Source organism: Sceloporus undulatus, chromosome 2, assembly GCF_019175285.1.
Source record: "Sceloporus undulatus isolate JIND9_A2432 ecotype Alabama chromosome 2, SceUnd_v1.1, whole genome shotgun sequence".
Lineage (NCBI taxonomy): Eukaryota > Metazoa > Chordata > Lepidosauria > Squamata > Phrynosomatidae > Sceloporus > Sceloporus undulatus.
Genome location: NC_056523.1, coordinates 331729020 through 331754421, shown reverse-complemented (window position 1 = coordinate 331754421; position 25402 = coordinate 331729020). Strand labels below are relative to the sequence as shown.

The 25402-nt window shown below is 45.9% G+C and overlaps 1 protein-coding gene across 3 annotated transcripts in view; it reads right to left on the bottom strand.

Moving 5' to 3' along the window:
- The window catches only part of UNC13B (unc-13 homolog B), a 295806-nt gene that overhangs the window by 159871 nt on the left and 110533 nt on the right, over positions 1 to 25402 (bottom strand). For 2 of the 3 annotated variants that reach the window (XM_042454370.1, XM_042454371.1), the window contains exons 8-11: positions 23546 to 23768; positions 17065 to 17190; positions 4744 to 5058; positions 4203 to 4293 (exon numbers count right to left, since the gene is read on the bottom strand). In XM_042454370.1, coding sequence (XP_042310304.1) covers positions 4203 to 4293; positions 4744 to 5058; positions 17065 to 17190; positions 23546 to 23768 — 755 coding nt within the window. The remainder of the gene's footprint in view (positions 1 to 4202; positions 4294 to 4743; positions 5059 to 17064; positions 17191 to 23545; positions 23769 to 25402) is intronic. The other variant, XM_042454372.1, reaches the window with a different exon arrangement.

Below are 25402 nucleotides of genomic sequence, written 5' to 3'. Positions count from 1 at the left end.
CGCACCAGAGAATTCCAGAAGAAAATCAGTTTACACTTTATAGACTATAATGAAGCCTTTGATTGGATCAATCACAAAATACTATCAATTACGCTTAAAGAGCTGGGTCTACCAATACATTTGATTGCCCTGAGCACAATCTACACTCAGGACATGGGGCTACAGTTAGAACAGAATATGGAGAGAAGCAGAGTGGTTTCCAACTGGAAAGGGAGTTGGACAAGGATGCATCTTATCACCCTATTTGTTCAACTTATAGGCGGAAAATATCATATGAAAAGCAGGCTTAGACAAAGAAGGAGTAAAAGGAATATCAACAATCTAAGATACACAGATGACAACATACTATTAGCAGAAAATAATAGACTTGGAACAACTAATAAAGAAAGTCAAAGACGAAAATGCAAAGGCAGGTTTATTGTTCAATGTTAAGAAAATGAAAATAATGGCCACAGAGAATCTACACAAATTCAATATGGATGATGAAGACATTGAAATATTCAAAGACTTCCAATACCTTGGAACAATTATTGACCAGAACAGAAACTGCAGTCAAGAAATCAGGAGACGATTAGGATTGGGAAGGGCAGCTATGAAAGAACTATACGAGATCCTGAAGTGCAAAGATATACAACTGAAAACTAAAGTGAAAGATTGTTCATGCCATCATATTTCCCATCACTATATATGAGTGTAAGAGCTGGATGGTGAATAAAGCTGATAGAAAGGAAATCAACTCATTTGAGATGTGGTGTGGAGAAGAGTGATGAGGATGACGTGGACAGCAAAAGGACAAACAAATGGGTCCTTGAACAGCTCAAGCCCTGGAAGCCAAGATGACCAAACTGAGGCTGTTGGCCATATTATGAAGACAGGACTTACTAGAAAAGACAATAATGCTTGGAAAAATAGAGGATTGTAGAAATAAGTAAGACCATCCGCCAGATGGATAGATATAGTTGAAGAGGACATGGTCCTGAGTCTACAGGAACTAAGCAGGGTTGTTGAGGACAGGGTGTCTTGGAGATGCCTCATTCACAGGGTCACCAGAAGTTAAGATCAACTTGAGGGCAGTTAACAACAACAACAACAAAAACCCAAAAGCAAGAAGGAACATGAAATTTACTTGTGCATTCTTCTTTCCATGTGCAACAATTGTGAGGGCCAATACCCCAGAGCACAGCAGAACTAAATTCACACCCTTGTTTCGCCTGTGTGAACTGTAAAGCTCATCTGGTGAGAAAGGATTATGATTTCAAGTAATCGTCCACAGTTCCCTAAAACACTGCTTTGACCGAGAAGCCATAAAGATCCACTTTCAATGGAGCTGGAAAAGAATGCTCCAAAACAAGAAAAATCCCTGCTCCCATCCACATGTGTCTTTCCATTTGACATGTTGACATGACCCAAAATTCATCCAGGGAGGCACACTCTGCAGAGCACACGGCAAGGCATTTCCAATTGTCTGCAGGCATTCACAAGCCTGGGCCAAACTTTCAGCCTGCTTGGGGACGCATGCATGTAGGGTGCATATGTAGAAGAGGGGTTCACATCAGAGCTTTCCTTCACCACAGATTGGGGGGGAGGCAGAGTTGAAGGGACTTTGGGCCACACCATAAGGACCAGACTGCCCCTGGAATACAGCCCCTCATCAATCCCTCAAGCACATCAGAAGCAACCCCTCTCCCATCCAAAAAGAAAGTTGGCCTGGGAATCTCCTCCATGCACCTCAGTCCATTCCCTTGCTTGATAAAGACCACCCATCAGAGAGGGTGGGAGATCCAGCTCAACAAGGGATCTGACATACAAACACATTCATACCAGCTGCAACCATGATGGCTCCTAAGAAGGGTCAAAATCTTTGCTTATTTTGTTTTCACACACAAGAGAATGAACGCTTTTCAAAAAAAATGACAAGAGCACCAACATCGTTTCTGGAAGACTGGGGGTGTTTGTGTGACATTTCAGGACCTTTATTTCTCTGACAATTTAATTTCCACAAAATGGAAACACAGTGGCAAAAAAGCCATTGTATTTTGCACAAATTGCACTAAAATGTGTGTGTGTGCACACGCGCATGCGCGCACACTGGTCTTTATGCTCCCACTCAAGGATAAAAAATCACATAGGGGTTCATGATGTTTTTGTGGAGTGGACATGGCATCGCAATGTATCTCCTTCCTCTCCTCAGACCTAGAGGAGATGTTGACTCCATATATTGGTCCACACATTTTGGAATTTTTTCATTGCAGGACATAGGGTGAGAATGCAAAAGGAAGGTTCCCTTTTTCATACTGTGTGTTTGCTTAATGCACAGCATGATCAAATCTGGGATTGAACTTCCAGGTGCCACTGTGGGTCAAGAACAGAATGTCATGTGCTCCAGGTCTACTACTGAAACTGTGCCACCAACCCTGAAAAATGGGTTTCTGGCTCCCCTGCTTCCTCTGTCCCATGTTGTGATTCACCCTTCCAACCTGCTCCAGGAAGTGTGCAGACAAAGGGAAAGTGCAACTCTGCGAAAGCTTCTAAACGTTGAAGGGATGGACCCTTCTGCTGCTGTAACACAAAAGGCAGCTGTTTTTGATAATAAGGAAACCTGTATGATCTTTTACAATCTTAGGTGTGCAGTGTTATTCTAAGCTCTGCCCGAAGACCATCCTCTGGAACAAGGTCTGAAGCAGAGCACAACAGGAAGGCATGAAACAGAATCAGCTTAGCAATCTTGACGGAGCCACAAAGGAATTCCTGCACGAGGCAGTTGATTTCTTCCCACATTCCATCCCCTCAGGAGGAAGAGCACTTCGGTTACTGGCAGAGTGCTCCATGCAGAATCTTTGCAGTGGCCAAAGCCACAACCCTCTGCCCTCCAAAATGAAGCAAGCAGAAGGAGACACTCAAAGAAAGACTCTGGAAAGCGTGCCTGCAGGCACCGCCACCACTTGGCTGCCTTCCCTGCATCCTGACTCTCTTTGAACACAAAAGCTAACAGCTCCCTTAGGAACTTTTGCACTTTCCAAAATAATTGAGTAAATTATTCAAACCCACCTTCTTCAGAAGGCACATATGACAAAACATGCAGGGATTATCCTTTCAAAGCTCTTTTGTGACACCGTTTTGTAGATACCTCGCCTTTCCTAGACCTGTCAGGATCTTTTAATTCAGCGCAACAGACGACAGGTTTCTTTAGAATTAAAAATGTCTTTGATGATCTGTGCAGTGAAACATAGTTTCTGCCTAGTATGCAAAACTTAATTTACTCGTGCTGAGAAAGCTTGACATTAGTCAAAGGTTCACTTGTTCTGTGGGTTCCAATCTGTCTAAAAGGTTATTCACTCCTCAAAGCTACAAGGGGCAGAGAATAGGTATTCTTTTAAATCAAGGCCACAGCAGTAGCACACAGCTGGTGGCAAGGGGCAAATACATCCACATGGGAGAAGTGCAGGAATGCTACAGAGTATTTGTCCATACACATGTGTCCCTTTGAAGAAGTAAGAAATGAAATGCACCATGAATCTTCCTCTTCAGCTTTTGTTCAGCCATTGCTCACTCCAGTTTTCATCTGGAGTGAGATCAGGGGGCAGCCAAAGCGGCACCTCCATCTTCCTTCACCTATACCAGCACTAGCTCTTCAGACCAAGAAGACTGGGAGAGTATTTATCAACTGCCACAGCAGGCTTCACTTTGACACCCAAGCAGTGCCACTTTCAAATGCAATTTGCTAGTAATGGGAATGCAGTTCTTCCAAAACTAATCCCATTCTTACCACAACAGGAAAGGAAGAAAACTGCTAACCCAAGGGAGCTTCCTTGTCCAGGACCTGTTTTTCCTAAGTAAAATTTCCCTCGGGGGGCCAAGGATAAGGCAGAAAGGAAACAGGGGTCTCCTCCCTGCCATAAGCTCCTGCCCCTTACATGCAGCCCCTGAGAGAGTTCCCCTGAGTTGCAGCACTCAACACATACATAGCTGCCTTCATACACAGGTGCTTCACTACTATCAAGACCCTGCCATCAATCTGGACAAGTCTTTGGCACTTTGCAGCTGGAAAACATGCATGTCCCTCCAGTTCACTTGTCCAGCTCTCCTTCTCTCCAGCAAGACCTTCTCTCTTGGACAAGAAAGGAGGGATTCCAGCAACAGACACAGCAGACTTTGCAAGTGCAAATACAGAGGCAAGGGACGATGTCTCTTGCCAGTCTTACCTCCTGGAACTGCAGTCTCACTTTGTTGATGGCTCGGATCCAGCGGGCTCTGGCAGGGGGAAACGGCAGGGCTTCACTTTCGTCAGGGTAACTTAAAAGGAAATAGGAATATGAGTGCTGGAACCCTACAATCTGTAATAAGATATGGCACGCTAAAAGAAGTGGGATACAAAGTAAATATTGTAAAGAGACCCAGAAAGGCCAGCAAAGGAGGGAAGGTGGCTGGGTCAGACAGTAAGGGGTGGGCAGAAGATGCAACACATCCATAAGCAAAAAGGGGACAATGCTGAGCAGCCTGTGAGACATATAGTAAGGTGCGCACCCCTCTGTCTGCTAAGAGATATGTGTGAGAGAGGAAAGGTGTCCCCACACATATATCACAGAAACTACAGGAGACCAGCTATGGTGTCGTCAATACCCACCCTGCTCCCACTTTAGCTCTCCCTCCCTGTCAACCCCAGGTCCAGCTGAGAAAGTGGCTTCCACTACCCCACCCTCCAGCCAAGGGAAACCTGCAATACCTTTGCACTACGGTACCTACCTGACAGGTTGTTTTGCAGCAATTTCTTTGGGTTTCTCCACTTCTAGTGGTGGCTGAGATGAAGGGGCAGGCCCTCTTTTTTTCTCCTCCCCCTCCAGCACTTCCCCTCTCTCGCTGTGCACTTCCTGGGCCTCATGCTGCTTGCATGATGACCCGTGATCCTCTGTTTGGTGAGGAGCGGCAGAGAGCCCTTCCAGGAACTCATCCTCATGTTCGGAGCCAGGGGCGCTTCCATGCAAATGGTCCAACTCGCTCAGCTGGGAACTCCCCCGACTGATGTTACAGGATGAACCAAATTTACTACTGCTGGCAGAACTGTGAGAAAGCAAGAAATCAGTAAGCTAGGACGAAGTGGCAAGCAGGAAGCAATTTAACATGAGGTACAGCACCCAGACACAAGCACAGACCACATTCTCACAGAGACCCCAGGAATCTACACAAGGACCAGCAGAAAAGATGGGAGGAAGCCTCAGGGGCAACAAGGCGTCTCTCAAAGGGGGCCGAATTGGTCCCTGGTCATTTGTGACATTGGGATCGCTCCTACTGTTTTAAGGTACGCGTCCTCTACATCCCTTTAGAAATCCATCGAGATCAGCGCCCAAGGTTTCCATCTGTCACAGTAGGTACACTGAACCACAAATTGCCAAGCTGGAGACATCCTACCGAGTTTCTACCTGGTGTGTCAATGGTGCAGGAAGGTTCATCTGCCCTGCTGTTTTATGGCCACATTTTTGAACTCTCCGAATGGCTGGGGAATGATGCTGACAAACAAGAGCAGCTGGGCCTCTCAGCGCAATGGGACAGCAGGTCTTTCCCTGGAAACTGTCTGGTTATTCTCAGGGCACAAAACACCAGGCTGAATCTCAACAAGAGATTCACAGAATGCTGGATCCCAGGAAGAAGACTGACTGCTTCAAGGCCAGTGTTCAGTGGCCACCTCTGCCCCCTTGGCAACTAATGCAGGCAGAAACATCTGCAATGAAGTCCTGGGCAGCAACTGTGAGATCTCCAGCTACTGGAAAAGTGCCATCTGCCAACCTGGCAGGGATTTTGCCGATGGGGAGGAAGAAACAGGGCCCCCACCCAAGGCATAACCTGGAGAGGACCCCACAAAATAGACCAAAGGCTATTGTAAATACAGTACTGATAGATATGGGCATTCAACTGCTATGCTCCTTTTCAGTATGGAATGCTTAAGCATGTTTGCAAGATGCCAACCTATATACCAAAACGAGGGCAAATTCAAACTAAGTAATCTCGAAAGTAGAAACAGCAGCACCATCTGAGCAGCCTCAGTGGGTCACATCCATGCTTCATTCCTCCTGATATCAAGTGTTGGGAAGAGCTGTGTGAGAGATGTGGGAGCTCACCCAAACAAGGGTGAAATCGACAAGTTACTGCACACATGGATGAACTGCTGCAAACCCAACAACAGCCTTTCTGTATGCATTTCCCATCTCTAAACTTCAGTATATCTCACATTGTCTAGCCATGCTTCCTGCAAATAATTTTTGCATCTTCCAGTTAAGAGCCTACTATATGGACCTACAGTATTATTTAGTGTGATATCTTCTATTATTATTTAGCATAGTGCCTTCTTCACAGCCACCCACCTCCTATAGAAGTAGCCAATCACAAGTTGCATTCAACCCTTCAGCTGTATGCTCTCTCTCTCTCTCACACACACACACACACACACACACACACACAAAGGCAATAAAGAACAAAAGGAAAATAGTTGCAGAACTGCTCACTCCTACTGACACAACAGAAAAGGAGAATAAAGGAAAAATAAACCACAGCTTTTCAAAGGAAACCAAAAGCCAGGGGAAGGAACAGAAAGGGCTTGAGGAATCTAAGCAACTAGTCCACAATGTCTCTAACACACCAAGTGCTACTGAGGCCACATACAGTTTAGATGAGCCTGAACTGCATGGTCAGGCTGCTGCTACGGCTAAGATACCAGCATTATAAATGGCCAACAAATTGACACCATTTATTATGCCACTCTTGCTACTGGCCTTTTCTTCTTGGAAGGCTCTGGGCTACTCTCCTCGTCTGGCTGCAATCCAGGAGCAAGGATTTCCATTTCTTGGTAAGGGAGACTTTCCTTCTGCTCTGTTTGGTCCTCAATATGTTCACTCTCTTTCTGCAGTTCTTGCAAAGAAAAGTCAGGGGGTTCGGTGGGAACAACATCCAGCTTTTCTTCAGATTCTTTAGCCCCCTCAAACTCCACCTCTTGGCCAGACACAACTGAAACAGCAGGTGTTTGACCATCTAAACCTTCCTTGGTTAAGTTATCAGACTGCTTAGAAGAAAAGTCTGGATCAACAGGCTGATCTGCTGCCTGATAAGCAGAAGGAAGGTTTGGACTCTCCTCTGTGTCGATCGCATCCAGGACCTGCTCTGCTTCTTTGGATACTGTCTGTGGCCCCTGGGAATCCAGTTTGGAGGAAGCATTTGGGGGCACATCTTGTTTGGAAGCAGATTTTGGTGGTGCCTCTGGATCCTTCTTGACACACACCTCCTTGGCATCCTTTTGCCAGGGAAGGGAGAAGTCCAGTTTCTTCCCAAAGACGGCTCCTCCTTGGGCACTCTCTGCTTTAGCAACCTTCTCCTCACTTCCTCCAAACAGAGAGGAGGAGAACTTGTTGAAGCTGGACATGAGCCCTGGCTCAGCTGCATTCTTGCCTGCTGAAGGTGGTTGAGGGGAGAAGAAGGAACCAAATGGTTTGTTACTTTCGGCTGAAGACATAAAGCTGAATTTTGGCAAAGTTGGCATGCTTGGAATTTCAAAGATGGGTTTGGTGCTGCTGCCATCTGTGGGAAGGCTGGCAGGCTTACCCTTGTTATCCAGGCTACTTTTTAAGGGAGTAGCCTCTGGCAGCTCTTCTCTGGTAGCTAAAGGCTCTTTCTGGCCAAGGGGGGAAGATTTCACATCAGGAGCATGATCCAGGTCTTCTTGGAGCAAACTGTGGGCTTCATTTCCAGCAGCTTTTGATTCCCCTTCCAAGGCCCCCAATGTCTCCGGTGGGCAAACATCAACTTCTGCCTCACTCTTAATGGTTTCTTGGCCCATGGTTGCCTCAGTCTCATTTCCATCTGCCTTGCCAACCATAGGTTCCAGCTCCTGTGTTCTATTCACCTCCATTTGGGTAATACTAGCCTCCATTTCCTCTCCCAGGCCCGATGGCTCTTCAGCAGAAAGAACAGAAACCTCTCCTAAAGTCTCCATACCCCCTTCAGTCCTCTCCAGCATCTCAGCTGCTTCTGCATCAACTGCACTGTCTCTCTCTGGACTGCATAGGGCAACATATCCCATTTCTTCTGAAGTCAACAAGATGGTATCCAACTGCACCACTTCTGGGCCCTGATCCTTCCTTGGAACCAATGTTTTGGAAGCATTTGGTGGAAGTTCTTGGATATTTACTGATATTTCACTTGCCTCAGCTTCCATTTCCAAAGTACAGTCTTTTGCTAAGTTATCATTTGGCAAGAGCAAGGTACCTTCTTGTTTCATGACACTGCTAGTATTTATTGTTTCACCTTTAAGCATGCTGTCTTGTTGTTCCAGGACATTTTGTGTCTTTATTTCACTTTGTTCTGTTTTAGGTCTTTTGTCTTGTTTAGTGGCCTCTTTACCAGGACCAGGGCTCACAGCCTCCTTGGCTCTGAAGCTGGTATCCTGAGGTTTTGGAGCTTTTGACGAGGTCTCTTCCATGGCTCCTTTAAAAATGCCAAAGAGATCACTGGTAAAGGATGGAGAAGGACTGCTGGGCAGGGAGGAAAGGCCAAAAAAGGATGTACTTTTCTTTTGTGCACCAGAGGCTGCGGGAGCAGCTGCCTGGGGAAAGAAGCCAGATAAAGTTTTTGTAGGTTTCATTTTTGTCATGAAGCTTGAAAACATTTCTACAGAGCTATCTAGAACTGATTTGTCACTCTCTGGGTCTTTAGGCTTCTCCTGCAAGTTAGATGCAGTTGGTGTTTTCAGGAGGGATTGTTGACCCTGAGCTGGCTGTACTCCAGCTTTTGAAGGAATATTGGAATCAGTCGGGTTTGCCTCAGATTCATGTGGTTTTCCTTCAGGCACCATCTTTTGTGAAAGGTCTTCAGAAGCAACCGCCACCGTTACATCCACAGAAATCTGATCAAAATAAGAACTGGGTTCTGTACTTCCAGAAATCTCATTCCTCACTGAAGGAGCGACTTCCTTCTCATTACTATAAATCTTTTCTGTGCCCTCTTCCAGATCTCCTGATGGTTTTGATATCTCCAAAGGAAAGCATACACTATCCTCCTGCAGCTTAAGAACTTCAAGGCTGAGTTCAGGATAAGCTGGTTCATCTTCCCTCTTTCTCTCATCCTTGAGAGGCTGGCTGGCTACTGAAGGCAGTTCCTCCTCATTTCTTGCTTCTGAAGCACCTTCTCCAGCAGTGTGCTCAACTACAAGAGCATTTGATTTTGTGTGCTCAACTACAAGAGCATTTGAGCCCTGCAAGCCAAGAGTCTCCTGCTCACCAGCCACAGCCTCTGCCACACCAGCCATCACTTCCTGGTTCTCCAAGCTCCTCTCTCCAGAAACTCCAAAGTCAGAAACACTATCTGCTGCATGTTCAACTACAGAGGCCTCAGGTTCGCTCAGCTTGCTCTTCAAGCCAGCAGCTTCTTGCTTACCAAGCACAGGCTCTATAATACCAGCTGCTGCCATCTCCTGATTCCTTAGGTTCTGCTGTCTCGCAGTGCCAATGCCCGAGTCAACAGAAACACATTGCTTCATAGATGGATTTGCGCTGGCTTGCTGCAGAGTCCGGTCTGCAAGATTGTTTGCCAGCTGGGGATGTGGCTTTGCAAGGTTTCTCTTCTCAGGAGCAGCTGGTGGTTTTTCATCCAAAAAGGAGGTCAGGTTGAAGAAGCTGGAGCTGGAGCTGCTTTGGGGCACATTCTTCTTTGCAGGGGCCCCTCCTGACAGAAAAGAGGGGATCTTGAACAGGCCTTCGGCTTCTGGAGGCTTGGCTTGAGGAGCTGTCGGAGGAGGAGCAGTGGGCTTCTCTGGGGCAGTGAAGAAAGAGAAGAGGCTCTTGGCAGCTGATGGCTGCTGTCCCATCTGCTGGGACTTGGCCGGTGTGGCCAGTGAGAAGCCAAAAGGCAAACTAAAGCCAGATTCCCTGGGTGGTTGAGTGGGCTTACCTGGCTGTGCTTTATTCGGCATAGCTCCTGGTTGGGCACCTCGCTGCTGCCCTGGTGGTACAGCTGGTCCCTGTCGTGTTGCTGGTGGCTGACCAACTTGGACCATTCCAGGTCCTGTGTGCATAGGGGGCTTGTGGTCTCCAGCCACGGGGGGCTTGTGGTCTCCAGCCACGGGGAGCTTGTGATCCCCAGCCATGGGGGGGTTGTGGTCCCCAGTCATGGGGGGCTTGTGGTCCCCAGCCACGGGGAGCTTGTGGTCTCTGGCCATGGCAGGCTTCTGATCCACATTTCCAGTGAGAATTTCCTTCAGCTCAACAATATCCTTTCCTACTATCCTATGTGACTCTTCATTACAGCTAACAGGTTCCTTGGCCACTTTCACACCTGGAGGGACCGGAGAGACAGGAGCAGAACTTTTCCTTGGGTCTGTGCTGCGCTGGTCCATTCTCTCCTTCATCTCCAGTGAGCTTTGGCTTTCACTCCTTTGTGGGACTGCAGTGCTTGGTGGGGAAGGGGCTGTATCTGCTTTGAAAAGTTCCCCAATGGAGCCAAAGAATGATGAAATGCCTGTGGGTTCTGTCTTCTCTGGTGGCTTCTTCTCAGGTTCCCTTCTCATATGATTTGATGGAGGGGCAGGCGACGGCTGTGGTGCCTTATTGACCTGTGTTTTGAAGAAATCAAAAAATCCAGGAGCCTGGCCTTTATCGGAAGGAGCGGCTGTGGACGTGTCTTCTCCCAGACTAAACATCTTGAGAGCGCTTTTAAACAGGGTGCCCTCGGCCTCCGTGGCTGTTTGACCAGGGACTGGCTGAGTTGTTTTGGGTTCATCTGAACTCATTTTGGGTCTCTGATGACTTGGGATGGGGGCCGGCTTAACACTTTCCTCCAAGCGCCCAGGCTTGCTGTCAACACCCATTCCGAACTGAGAGGGAGATCTGGCCAAGTGAGCCCTTTTCTGATGAGCGCTCTGAGATGGCACTGGCTTTTCATGTTTAACAGAGTCTGGCTTGGCAGAGCTGGCTGCATTTTTAACCTCCAAGTCCCGCTCAACAACTGGCTGACAAATTTGCATGTCTTCTATTTTTCTGGGTATTGTTGTTGAAACAGCCTCATTTTTGTGCTCTAACAACACTGAGTGAGTGTCAGATTTCTTCACAACTGCATCTTCCAGTGACTCAGGCCCATCAGAGCCTTTGCCAATCAGGCCACCCAAGGTGGAAAATAAAGAGGTGACTTTGTTCACCCGTGGCTTTTTCTCTTCTTCGGCCATCTTAACTTCTACCACACTCTGAGGTGCCACAGGAGGTTCAGGCTTAGCAGACTGGAAGATATGGAAGCCAAAACGCCTCGACTGCCCGCTTTCAGAAATGGTTGCTGCAGCAGGGGTCCTGTCTAGATGCCTGTGCAGGGCCTCATCTTTTTGCCTCCCTCCAGAAGCTATTCTGGGATGCACTCGCAAGTCAAGAGTCAGGGGAGGCTCTTCTGAGTACCCCTCTAGCTCCCGCTCAGGCCTAAAGTCCACCTTGAGTTTTTGAAGTTTATACCCTGAGAAGTCCAAAGGCTGCTCCCTCTGGGAATAGATAGACTCCTCAAACATTTGAGAAAAGGTCTCTAAATTCATGTTCATAAGCTGATCACTTCTTTGCAAAGCTACAGACAGATCAAGTGGTTTGTTCACGTAATAATTATCCAGTGGCTCCTCTTCAGCAAACCAGAATAATTCATCTTCATTGTCGAGAGGCACTTTGAAACCACAAACAGCAACTGTGTCATCTTCCAAGACCATGTTTTGTAAAGTATCCTTTGGATAGTCATAGTCCCAATAGTCTGACTGCGTGTAGGTGTCTGGAGTGCATACATAGACATACTGCCCAGTAGCATCAGTCAGAAGAGAATAAACATACTGACCATCACTGTACATATAGTAGCCACAAAGCCCATCTTCTGATGGCCACCAGACACCATGCTCGAGCAGTATCAGCCAGTCCTGATATTCCTGACTGTAAGATGAGTACACAAAACTTCCATCCAGGCTCAAAGAATCTTGATCAATTAAGGTCCACATATTACCATCGCAAGATGTGCGGCTTAAGTCCATGGGCATATCTTCCATAATACAGCTGCTTTCAAATGGAGGAAGACTGCCATTCAAAGAATGAGTTGCCCACATCTCACTTTCTTCCAGACAGATGTCTTGGAAGCCAAAATGATCATATGATTCATGTGACAAGACACTAAAATCTAGACTCTGTGCATCAAAATTTGCATTTGACCTCCAATCCACCACATTTGCATTTCTGTCTTTTTTACACAAATTCATGACTGTTTCATTAGAGTCTGCCCAGTCCAGAAAGTCAGCTACTGGGATTGAGTTCTGATGTAAGACATAATAAACTGGCAAGGACACTTGATGCGCAACTGTTGAAAAGTCTCCCAGATCATAGTCCCAGTCAAAACTGGAGCAACTTCTTGTTTCCTCAAAAGCATGATATTGCCCGGTATGGCCATTCAATTTGTGGTTCAACAAAGAAGAATCAAGGAATTCATTTGACCTTTCATGGATAATTGTCTGGTAAATATTGGAATCTGTATCTCGCCTATAAAGGGTGGGTTTCCTTGATAAATCCTGGATGTTTTCCTGGGAATTTAGAGTATTCTGGGAGACAGACCGCGGGTGGAGAGACATGTACTCATTTTCCATTTTGCTCTTTCCTGAGTTGGGCAAATGGCCGTTGGTCATAGAGGTCTCTGCCACCCTCTCAACTGCTTTTTCTTGTGGTCTGTGCATCAAATTCCGTATGAAGTTGGGTCTTTCCTGTTTCCCCCCAGTGCTCTCTTGGGAGCTAAGAGCCATGTGTGAGCTAAGAGATTTCTCTCCAGAACAAGGCTCCTCTTCACCCCTTTCAAAGATTTTCATGATGCTGCCCAGAGAACCTGTTTTTGTCTTCTCTGGCTTAACTTCAGACAAATTTTCATTTGATGCAAATTTAAATAATCCAGAAAGTAAGCCAGGTTGCTGACTGCTCTTCTGGTTGTCTGTTTCATGTTTAACAGTCAGGTCTTCCTTCTGGGTTACATGGTCAGATGAAGAAAGGTGGAAAAGTCCAGAGAGAAAACCTTGCTGTGTTGACTTCTTCTGAGGATCATCCATTGCCTTGCTCTCTATGCTCCTGCTAGCAGGCATGGATTTTCCAACAGTAGCATTCAACTCAGATTCTTTTGGCATGGCTGCTGCCACCCCAGCCTCCCTGCATTTTGGATCTTTGTGGCCTTGAAAACTCACTGTACTGTGATTGTGTTCCACCTGTGTGACTTTTGAACTGCCTGAAGCAACCCAGTTTTTATTTCCACCTCCTGGGACATGCAAACCATGATCTTTTTCAGTATCGTTCTTCCTCATCAGCTCTTCTTTACTCCCTGGTACATCTGGAACCAAGGGAGACTTTGACGAGTCCATTCGGACAGGTTTTGAACTGCTGCGTTTGTGATCCTTCTCAGCATTGTGAGGCTTGACACTAACACACTGCTGTTGGTCAGGTTGATCTTTTGAAGCCAGTAGGTTTTCAGCAGAAGCCACTTTCAAGACTGAAGTGAAAATTCCCGTTTTCTCTTTATCTTCCTGCTGCTTGTCAGAAAAGCCAAAGCTGCTCAGAAAGGGAATCTGAAGCTTACCAGTGAAAGGGAAATTAGGTTCGCTGCTTGCAGAACCCGTTTTTCTGACATCATCCTCTGACTGGTGACCTTTCCCCAAGCCCAGCGGTGTCTCTTTTGGCACAGCCTCAGCAGAAGAAGGAAGCAACAACTGGCTGAAAGATTTTTTCAGTGGACTAAAAAAGCTATCAGTTGGTTCACCCTGCTCTGAAGGCTGAGCGTTTGCCTCCTTTTTACCATCACCTGGCTTGTGTTCCAACACTTTTCCTGCAGGATGCTGATTTCTTGAAGTGTCCAGTTGTTCTTTAACAATTTTATCTGGCTGGTTTGAACTGGGAGGCACTTCGGAAGAAGGAGCAAACAATTGGCTGAAAGATTTTTTCAGCGGACTAAAAAAGTTATCAGGTGGACCTCCCTGCTCTGAAGGCTGAGCTGCTTTTTTACCATCACTTGCCTTGTTCTCCAACACCTTCCCTGAAGGGTGTTGGTTTCTTGAAGTGTCTGGTTGTTCTTTAATTGTTTTACCTGGCTGGTTTGAGACGGGAAGTACCTCAGATGATTTCTGTGGGCCCACTGGCTGCTTGGGAACAGCCAGGCTCTCAAAACTGGCTTTCAGGCTAAAAGAGCTAACAGAGCTTGACAATTTTCCAAAGATTGAGGACACCGAGCTGATACTTGCAGTTGGGTCCATTTCACTCTTGCTCACTTCAGCAGATGGATCTGTGGGTTTTCTATTGTTATCTTCACACAGCTTCTCATTTGCCTTAACTTCAGAAGCTGGTGTGTCAGATGCTTGAACCTTAGGGGGCTCTTCAGGTTTTATAGTTTCTTTCTTTGGCGCCTCTTTTTCAGAGAAGATTTTTAAAGGACTGAATATACCTAAGACAGAGTTCACGACTGAGTCTGCATTCTGAGAGGAAGGATGGGCCTGAGCACTGCTTGCAGAAGGATCTTGAACACCCAGGACAGGAGAGGCCTTTTCATCTACCTTAGTTTTCTCTGGGAGACTAATGCTGGTCTCACCAGCTCCTTTCTCACAGCTGTTCTGAGTCAAGGAAGGAGATGTTGTTGATGTCTTTGTTTCTGCTTTACTGCTTGCTTTCCCTTCTGGAGAGGCACCATCAGGTTTAGGTTTGCTTGAAAATAAGCTTGTAATGCCTCCTTCAGATGGCCCGTCTGACTTCTCTGGCGTGGAAGACACAAGCTTTTCAACAGATGCCGTTAGATGCTTTGTCCCTGAGCCCATTTTCTCTGTGAAAGAACTGAACAAGGAGTTAACAGTGTTCTTCACCCCAGTCAAGTCTGGCAATGCCTCAGTTAGGCCTTTGGTGCTCTGGTTGTCCTCTGCAGGAGGTTTGGTCTGCTCTGAACTGGTGCTCTTCTCCACCAGTTTTTCAGAACTGGCTAGTTTGATAGAGACGGGCTCATTGGCATTGTTGCTTTGGGGAAGAGTTCCAAACTTACTGATCTCTTCCTCCTTCTCATGTAAGTATTCAGACACTGTTTCAACCAAACACTGCAGCTCATCCATGGCATCAACGTATTCCTCGGTTGGTTCTTCTACAGGAGAGAGGGTCAAGTCTTGCTTGAGAAAGCTATGCTTTCCTCCTCTCCCCCGATGGCCCCTTTTCTCCCTTTGCAACAGGGACATGGAACTTCCTTTATGGTTTTCAGCAAGGTGGTGAATATTTGATTGACACAACGCTTGTGAAAGGATAGCTATTTCTTCTAGTTCATCCTCATCATCTGAAACAGGAGAGTACTGAAGTTCGTCAGATGCACTGCTGTCAAATTCCTCAAGGGCACCCAGTGGCATAAAACAGTTTGCAGGTGGTTCTGGAAGCATCCTGGCTTCACTGTCAAACTGAACTGATCCAGCATCACGGTTTCCCTGCTTGTTGTTGGACAACTTACCACTTTTGACAAGAAGGCCGTTTTTGTATGGACGCAAAACAGGGTACACAGGAAACTGCTCTTCACTCTCAATGGGACTGCTGCCATATTTTTCAATTTTGTTGTAATCCAGACACATATTACGTTCAGTTCTTGTTTGGATACTCCCTGAAGAAACTGTTGCAGAAGGAAGTCTTGAGATATTATTATTTTGTACTCCTGTTAATTTACGTTCTTCAAAATTGTTGTATCTTAGCTTCTTTTTTCTTCTCCTATCTATTGTGTCATATTCCTCAGGATAGCAAGGTATGCTAGGACTTCCAAACACTGTACCAACCTTCTGTGAAAACCTGGATTTTTCATGATGGCTAAAGTTCTGCTTTTTGGAGGGCTTGGGACTATTTGTTTCTTGCCAACTTCTAGTTCTATTACTTCTTTCTAAAAAATCTTCTATTAGCTGCTTGCCTAATTCCTCATAGTTCTCATCATACTCTTCTTGGTCGACTTCATAATCAAATGGAATTATTCTGACTTTTCCATTGCTAGGTAAAGGTTCTTGACTGATATGTGTGAGGAAAGAATATAAACAGGACAGAAGGGCAAAGAGAAAACAAAAAGGAGAGAGCAGGAAAGGCAAAGAAAAATGAGATTTAAAATGACACATGCAAAGGAAAGATCCATAAAGACCAAATCATGAGTTACATGCAAATAAATAAAAAACATAGAAAATTCACGACACATGGTAATAATGTTATTGTCATTTATTAATACTAACTGTTCAAAACAAATTTTACTGTTACAGTAGCTATAGAGTTTACACTGTAGTTCAGCGTGATGAAAGCTGGGACAGGAGAGAATTTAACTTTGGAGGCTGGATCCAGACCTGACACTACATACATTGAAAGATCCCATCCGTACGCAAAAAGTTCTCAGAAGCTCCCAAAGGAATAGGGAGGAAGTTGATTTTTGCCAGTTCTTCTTCCCTGGCAGCCCTCCCTCCCCCGTGCTGTTTTGGAGACACACCCCCCCCCATTCTTTCAAGGGCAATGGGGGGGCTGTAGGAAGGAAGAGGAACTGAGGGAAACTCCTTCATCTCTATCCTACTTCAGAGCAAGCACTTCATGACCAGAGTTATGGGCACAAGCAGCCTGGGGACCTCTTTCAGTAGAATAATCTGGAAGTGACAGGAGCTCTGTTATTTCTAAGTCTTTGTTAAATACAGAAATCCCATCTTAAAAAGTGAAAGAAATGATTAGCTAAAATATGACAAGTGGTGTATCAGTTGGTATTTTAAGAAGAGGCATTTGGGAACCTTGAGAGGAAGCCACGTAAACAAAAGCCAACTGAAGTGCCTAAAGACTGGCCTTTAGGAATAGATCATCCCACATGGGGATACTAGACACTAAAAGGTGTTTCTCTGTCCTGACTATCTGGAGCAAGTGGGATGAGAATAACCCCAACTACAAGAGGTTCCTCCCTTATCTACTAGGAAATAAGAGCATGCAAACAGCAACCACCAGCTCAGACACACCAAAGCCACACTGTCACAGGACACAGGACAACCGAGGAGGCACACACAGGGCCACCCACCTATCTGAAACCTCCAGGGAGTGCCGGCTTTCTAGCGACAACTGGCGGCTTGTCATTTGACTCGACTGTGATGCAGATTCCAGGTCAGTCCGGCCACTCACAGTGGAGTCTAAGCTATCGAATCTTCTTCAGAAAGGCAAGGAAAATTTGGGAGATGTGAAAGGACAAGCGGCAACAGAGGATGTTAAGACAGATTTGCATCAGCAAAATGGACAACGGAAGAGGGCACTGCCACCAGAGGGTTCAGGGTTCAGGTGGGTTATGACAATACTGCATCTAGGTTGGATGGGTACAAGACAAGCTATCCTGCATTCTGGTGGTTTCAATGGCTCTCTATTGAAAGTATGGCTTGAGAGCTAACGTACTAGCAAACCTTGCAGAGATTTAAATAAGTCAAGCGACTGGAATTTCCTGTCTAGAAACAATCAAAAAGTTACTCACACCACATTATATTGGATCACATTTCTTCCTAAGGGAGGTGAACACTTTAGGCCATGGGTTCCAAACTTTTTTGACTCGCAGAGCCCTTATTTCTATGGCAGAACCCCTAATAGGCTTACCCTATATCTTACAAGTTAACTGTGTTTAGGAGTATATATGAAAATATACTCTTATTCTTTAATTATATTCAGTTTTTCTTTCATTTTCCTGGAGCGGCCGCGGAGCACCCGGGAATTGCCCTAAGTGCTCCTCAGAGTACAGGTTGGGAACCCTTCCTTTAGGCTAAGACTGGCCCAGCTTTTTTCTAGTGGAAAGACCCACTCAGGGCATGGCTGCCATGATCAAACCATGACAAGGCCATCATGTAGTGTGAGTGGAGATACAGCCAGGCTGAAATATTTACTGCCTGTCTCTCCACCCGTACACAAGTGCCTCATGTTGCTTGGAGATGTGTGAGAAAAGCACAGAGACTCCCGAGGCGTTCCTAGGGACATAGGCAACTGACTTTACACTTGGTCAGACCCTTGGAGGTGAACTTTGCCTAACAGTGTCAATTCTGACCAGCAGTCATGGCTGCCCAAGATTTCACCTATGACTCTTTCCCAGTGTTGCCTAGAAATACTGGGATTTTCTGCACAGGAACCTAAAAGGTTAGACCAGTCCAACCACCTAGACCAGTACAACCAACTCCATGCAGCGGACATGCCTCTCTCCAAGGTTCTGGCTCCATCTGTAGAGTCCTGGCCTTTCCACCTTGTGGTCTCTCACCCATATAAGCTCGCCCCATACTAAGTCAGACCCTGCTGGGCCATCCCAGCCAGCAGCATCAGCACTGACTGGCAGGAGTTACTGTTCTCCAGAAATTCAGGCAGGAACTCTCCCCTAGTCCTACCTGGAGACTGAAACCTGGGTCCTCATGCACCCAAACCTCTGCTCTGCCCCTGAGCTGGGGTCCCTCCCCTTTCTGTACTGCCCTAGGCCCCTTGCTAAGAAAGCCACATGCTCTGCAAGAGAGCCATGCAGCAACAGCAGGATGGAGGCCAGTCTCTGTGGAAACTCACTATCTGGGATAAGGAGATAAAATGGATAATATTTAATCCAAAGCAGGGATGGAAAAAACTGCTGCCAATTTGCAATGTCAGCAGTCATTTCTGGGTTTTGATGTCACCCTTGCCAGAAATACATACAACCAGAGGGAAGGGGGTCCCAGAGGAACACGCAAACACCTCACACTCATATGGAAATGAGAAGACAATCTCTCTCCTGCTTATCAAGAAGAAACACAGGAACACTCAAAAAGGTCAGGGCCAGGTATGATCCCTACTGATGGACCCCCTCTAGGCATACCTCCTTTACAATCACTTATCTTTGTAAGGGATCCTGATAAACGGGAACTCTGGGTAGCATACTCTAAGAGGTTTTCAACTCTCTTTCCTCTGATTTATGGAAAAGGTATAATTCTTTAAATCATGGTTATACAGACATTTATTTACATTTGGGGCTGTTCAGACAGTCCCGAAGGGGCAGCATGGAGGCGCCCCTATTTCAGCCAGATCAGAGCAGCGGCAACTGCACACCACAGCCCTGATCTGGCCTTTCTGGGGTCTCCTTTTTGCGCCCTGGCAAGGGCACCATAGCCATATTGCTACGGCTTGGCAGTATTCCTTCGGTGCTGCGTCATGTGGATGCAGCACTGGAGGAGCGCCATGACGCCACATGCCATGTAGAGTGGCGTGCGGCATCATGGTGCCCTGGGGATGGAGTCGGGGCATGCATCATGTGGACATGATGCCCCAACTCCATTCCCATGCCGGCCTTAATGGCTGGTCTGAACAGGGTCTTAGTCTTCTAAGTCTCTTCAACATGCGTGAAGTGTACTTTCTTTGATTCAGCTGTATCTTCCTGCTGACAGTTATTTTGATCTGAGGTGGCTCATCAAAATGAAAAGGGGGGGGGGATCTTCCCATTCTTCTGCAACCCTCTGCACCACTGTCCAAGAATTCCCCAACCCTCAAGAGGAGATACCAGCAGGGGCAGGGAGCTGCCACAGAAAATGAACAGAACCAGCCACAACCCACAACCCCACCTCTCTGCCCAGAGGAACCTCTGCTGGCCCAAACAGCCTTCAATGAGCAGGAGGACAGAACTGGACATGACCTTCTTCCTTTAAAATACCCTCCATTTGAGAGACAGCTGCTTCTTGTTAGGCTCTAAGCTCCTTTGAGAAGCAAGCCATTCAAGACAGTTACAAGAGCTTGTTAGGACAGTTAGGTGCTTTTATGTAGGACACATTAAGAAACTCAGCCTACCGCTTTTCAAAAATTGAATGGAGAAATCTGACAATGCATTTTTTTTCCTTTTTCATTTGGGATCACTATACTTTTAACCTACAATTGTTTAATAGGCTAACACTCTAAATTGAGCCATCAGAAAGAAATGGTTGCGGCCAACGGGAACAAAAGTGGTGCTGGTCCCTAGCAAATAGGAAACATTAATTGCCATAGTATTTTGTGGATTTTTCAGGCTTGTGGCCATGTTCTAGAAGAATGCCAGTGAAACATCAGGAATAAACTCTTCTAGAATGTGGCCACATTGCCCGAAAAACCCACAAAAAACTATGGATGCAAGCCATGAAAGTCTTCGACCTCACAACAATTGCCATTCCTGCACATCAGAAAGTTTAAGATGCCCTGTGACAGGTTATGAAATGGATGCATATTTCCAGACTGAGACTGCAGACTGAGTCTGCCAGAAAATTCAACAGTAACAGAACATGTTATAAACCAGTGGTTCTCAACCTGTGGGTCGCAACGCGTTTGGGGGTCGAACGACCCTTTCACAGGGGTTGCTCGGTTCAGGCTCACTCCTCCTCCAAGGCAGCCAAGCCTCCTCTGGCCTGCCGCCATCACTTTGATTGCGCGGGGCTTCAGCCCTGCACAGCAGAGCCATGGCTGGAAGTCCCGCCCCTTACCAGCCTCCCAACCAATCAGAGAGGCTGCCGGATGGAAGAAAGCACAGGGCTTGCAGCCACAAAGGCCTCTGGGGCTTGTATGCAGCCAGAAGTCCTGCCCCTTCCCGGCCTCCCAACCAATCAGGGAGGCTGCCGGCTGGAACAAGGGACGGGGCTTCCGGCCACAAGGTGGTTGCGGCATTAGAAATGTTGAGAACCACTGTTATAAACCATCCTGGGCATAAAATGCTGTTTGGAAACACTGAAATTCTGGACTATGCCAACAACCATCAGGTCAGAATGCATAGAGAAGCCATTGAAATCCACAAACACCTAGACAACTTCAACAGGAAAGATGAAACCCTTAAAGTGAACAAAGTTTGGCTAGCAGTCCTGAAAAACAGCAAAATCAAGACTCGGGAAATGCAAATATGAAACCACCCAGGATCAGGGGCTTTCCCAGCAGACAATGATCACTAATTAAGCAGACACTAATCCTCTTTGCATATCCTTTGCGTTGTCATCAACAACAGAACAATACACAGAATAACATAGAATCACTCCTCCCTACCCAGGGTCATATATATATACCCAACTCTCTTCTATGTCAGCATTCTCTGAAGACGCCAGCTATAGATGCCAGCAAAACGTCAGGAACAAACTCTACTAGAACATGGACACATAGCCCAAAAAACCCACAAAAAACTACAGATGCATATTTATTCTTAATTAACTAAGCCACTTTAAAAACTAAGTGGAGAAAGAAGCACAGACACATGTCCAGATGCTTTCTAAAGAAATGGAAGGCACCAGTTCAAAAGCAAGCTAGAAAGCATTTTATTTATCTTTTTATTAATATTTGTATGCAATCTTTTCTGGGGAAAGGCAGTGCACAATAAATTTAAACAAAGCATTCTGTGGCACAACAGGTGATAGAGTGTGTGTCTGTGTTTTCTTCTCCACTATACCTCCTAGACCTAGGCGCGGAAACCTGGCAGTATGCTATGGGAGCCCAGGGTCAGGGTCCCTCGGTTTTTAATGAGACCCCGACGCACCCCACATTATTTAGAGAGAGACTAGGCATGTCTCTGTGCCTCTTTCTCATTTTGGGTTTTTTTTAATTAAAACTTATTTTATTATTTATTTATATCCTGTTTTTCTTCCAAATGGGATTCAAAGGGGCTTGCATCATAAATTTTAAAAAAGCAGTTAAAACAACGTAAGTACAAAAATTTTAAAAGCATTAAATAACATTAAATTGTTTTTAAATTAAAATCAAATTATTTTTAGAGTCTTAATTAATTTTAATTAAAAGCAAATACACATCTGTCTACAACCTACAGCAATGCATCTTAAGCTATTTGAGGTGGAGGGCCAGCATGTTTTTGTTTTCTAACGTGTCAGGGACCAGTACAGTATTTGTACCCATTGGCTACAACTGTTTTGTTCTTTCCAGAAAGCCATCCAGCGGTCAGCAGCTTAATGACCTGTAGACCAGCACCAGTCCATGGACAACCACTTTGAGCAGCACTGGCCTACAGTACCATCTTCATTCACAAGATGGCAAATTTGTCCAACTGACGAGGAGGAAGCTGCAGTCTGTACTGTTCATTTCCTCAGAGGGCCTCTAGACAACTCTAAAGGCAAAGGAAGTAAAGGCAAGGGAAGAAAAACAACATCAGGCAGAATGGCCACTTCCTACTGAAGGGCTCCCAAACTCTCCAAAAAGTTAGAGAGGGAGATAAGATGTCTTTCCAACTGTCTGGTAAAGGCAAGGGAGAAAATGAACCATGAGAAAGAAAACAAGTGGAGGGGGAAGAGATGAAGAAAAGAGAAAGAGCCATAGGGTAGAAGGTAGAGGAGAAATATCTGGATTGGTGGATGAGGGGAGATAAGGAACAGCTGGTGGGTAAAGAAAACGAAAGGGCACTTGGCTTTATGAAAGCGAAAGAGCACTGGGATATCAGAAAGGACGAGGTAACCCCCACCCTGTGTTGGTGAGCAGGTGAGTGATGTGATGACTAAAGGGCTTCTAACCTGTGGGAAGCTGGGCGTGCCTGCTAGTAAAGCTATTAAAGAAAAATCACTGCATACTGGTTTTCTACATAATTGGCTTGGATCTTAAGTTAATGCAAGAAAATTCAGAGGAGGAAATATTCCCTCCCCATCCTCACTCCTACAGAAAGCCCTCTCTAAAGAACACTGGATGCATCACTGAACCAAGCTGGAAAAGAAGGAGGAGGAGGAGGAACAAGCACTGACGAACTTCAGGAAGTTCACAAAAGGAAAGTTTCCTGTTTCTTCTTCTCCCAGCAGCCCCATCACCAACAACCTATGATGCTTGGCTTGGTAGGTCCACCCAATCCCCCCACTCTCCTGAAAGGTTCTTCAGGGGTCAGCAATGGCCACAGAAAATTACAGGATGGGAAAACATCCCTCTGTCAACTTCTTTCCATTAACTCACCTTAGGATCCACGTGACTTATACAGGATAGAATTATTTTAGTTTCATTCAAGTATTTTAACTGCTTCTAATTTCATCATAAAGTAGAAGAGAGATTGAATTTTGATTTTCATATAGCTGTGGTCATGTGGTTCACAGACACCAGAACGCTATTACCTTGAATGTGATTTTGAAAAACAAAACAAGACAAAGGACAGGATGATACAAAGCTACTAACTCATGGCAGAATTTGCTTCACGTTCACCTCTGTTGGCTTCATGATTGCATTTGTTGTGAACGCATAGATAACTTGTCGGAAAAGTTATACCAATGCCAGATCATGCAGAAAAGCTATAAAATACTGGGAAGTCGCCAAATGCATTCTTTAAGAAGTTACTGTGTCTGCATGTGTGTACATACGTGTATGTACTGGAACAGCAAACACTGGTCTGCTGGACTTTCTCCCTTCCCCACTGCCATTCCCTTCTTCTTTTGTGTCTTGTCTCTTTAGACTGTAAGCCTGAGGACAGGGATATGTCTAATTAACAATTTGTAAACCGCTCTGATAGTCTTTTGTCTGAAGCGCGGGGTAATAATAATAATAATAATAATAATAATAATAATAATAATAATTAACAGAGGACCCACCTGATTGCAGTTCTTTCGTGGTAATCCAAATCAAAGCCATGCCCAGACTCCATGCAGGAGTCTCGGGAGACCCCCTGCTGCTGCAGACGGGAAGCCACAGGGAACTGGTGGACTGAGGCATTGGGTTGGGAGGTGGTGTGGTATGGGGGAGGGATGCTGTTGCTGGTCTCGCTGCGGTAGTCACTGTCTCTGTCATCCACCGCACTGTCATGGTCTTCAAAAGCTGCAAGATAGAAAAGGTTAGAAACCACAGCATCACCTACCCTTCCCAGACCAAAATGCGGCCACACAAGCATGGACTTCACAATAAAGCACTGTTGCTCCTTCCTTTCTCCCTCGGCCTTCACTGGGAGCCCTGAAATAACTGCAGCATTTCTCTGATCAGGAATGTGGAGAAACCGTCTGCAGAAAGTCACAGCAGGCCTGGGAGTCAGGGCAAAGCAGCCTCTGAGCACCTTTCTACAACAATCAACATTTCCATGCTTCAGGAGGAGTCTCTTGAAACAAATCACAATGCATGTACGTACTTCCCAGGGAAAAGGAAAGGATCCTGAGAGAGGCAAAAGGAAGCTTGGCCAGTTGGGCAACAGGGATGGGGTGTGGAGAAGAAAAACAGAAGAGGAAGAGAACAAGCAAAAGTGATAGTCTGGCACATTCTCCTTCCAAGTGCTCAAGGTCTGCCTAGGAAGCCAAGCATGATGGTGGTTCCTGGAGAATGCCCAATTTTGGGCTGGCAAACTGAGAAGAGGGAAGGGTCCCAACAGCTCTGCCCAACTCAGGAGGGAGACTGTGGGGGACCTGCCCCGCAATATCTACTTGCTATAAGCTACCATGGGTTTCAGAGATTGGACAATCAAAGAAAAAAACCCATTCAGAGAGGAATGACTCCAACCAGGATGCTTGGCACTGTCCCCCAGAACCCATCTTGGATCAGCATCAGCCTCTCCACTTTGTCCATGAACCAACCAAAATCTTTTTCTTGGAAACTCCAGGCAAGCATGGCCAGCCAGCAGCCAAGAGAGGCCAGATTTTTTTGTTTCAGACTCTCTTATTTGACTTAACAGTGGGTTTCTTTCCATAGAAAGAAGCCATCGTCCCCTTCACCAATACAAAGTGGAGTTCTAATGTGCATCCTTACAAGGAACCCGAAAGAGAACATGAAACATCCCTGGCGGAGACCATCTTGAAACAGCTCCTCTGTAGTGATGTGACTGTCCATGATGGAAACGGCACCCTTGCCTACCTACTAAACTGCCTGGAATGGAATTGCGCTTGCCGGTCACTATCCATAAGAGAAAGGGGCTGATTTCACTGCACCAACATGTCTGGGTCCATGCAAAGGCACTTGGTGGAATATAAATGAAAAGCAGCTCCTTCAAATAAGAGCCACCATTATTTCAATGTGTGTTTTAGATGGAGGGAGACTGCTCTTGCGCCCCCCCCCCCGCCGCAAAATCCCTCAAGAGTGGAGTGGGGGCAAGTGTGACAAGAGAGGAAACTTAGTCTCCTTGAGGATGCTTCCTAAGGAATAAAGATGTTTTGCTTCAGTACTTATATTAATTGTAGGGCCCACACAGACAGGCCAAAATAAGCTGCTTTCCTAAAGACTGGAGTGTGGCTTTGGCATGACTTCCAGACTCTTAGGACACATGCATCATTTAAACAACATACCTTCAAAGTGAGCCAAAGCAGCTTTATTTTGGCCTGTCTGTATGGGGCCATTATTTAGTATTCTAATGTGTTTTAATGCTGTTTAATGTTGTAAGCTGCCTCGATCCAATTGGAGAGGCGGGACATAAATTATTATTATTATTATTATTATTATTATTATTATTATTATTATTATTATTATTATTA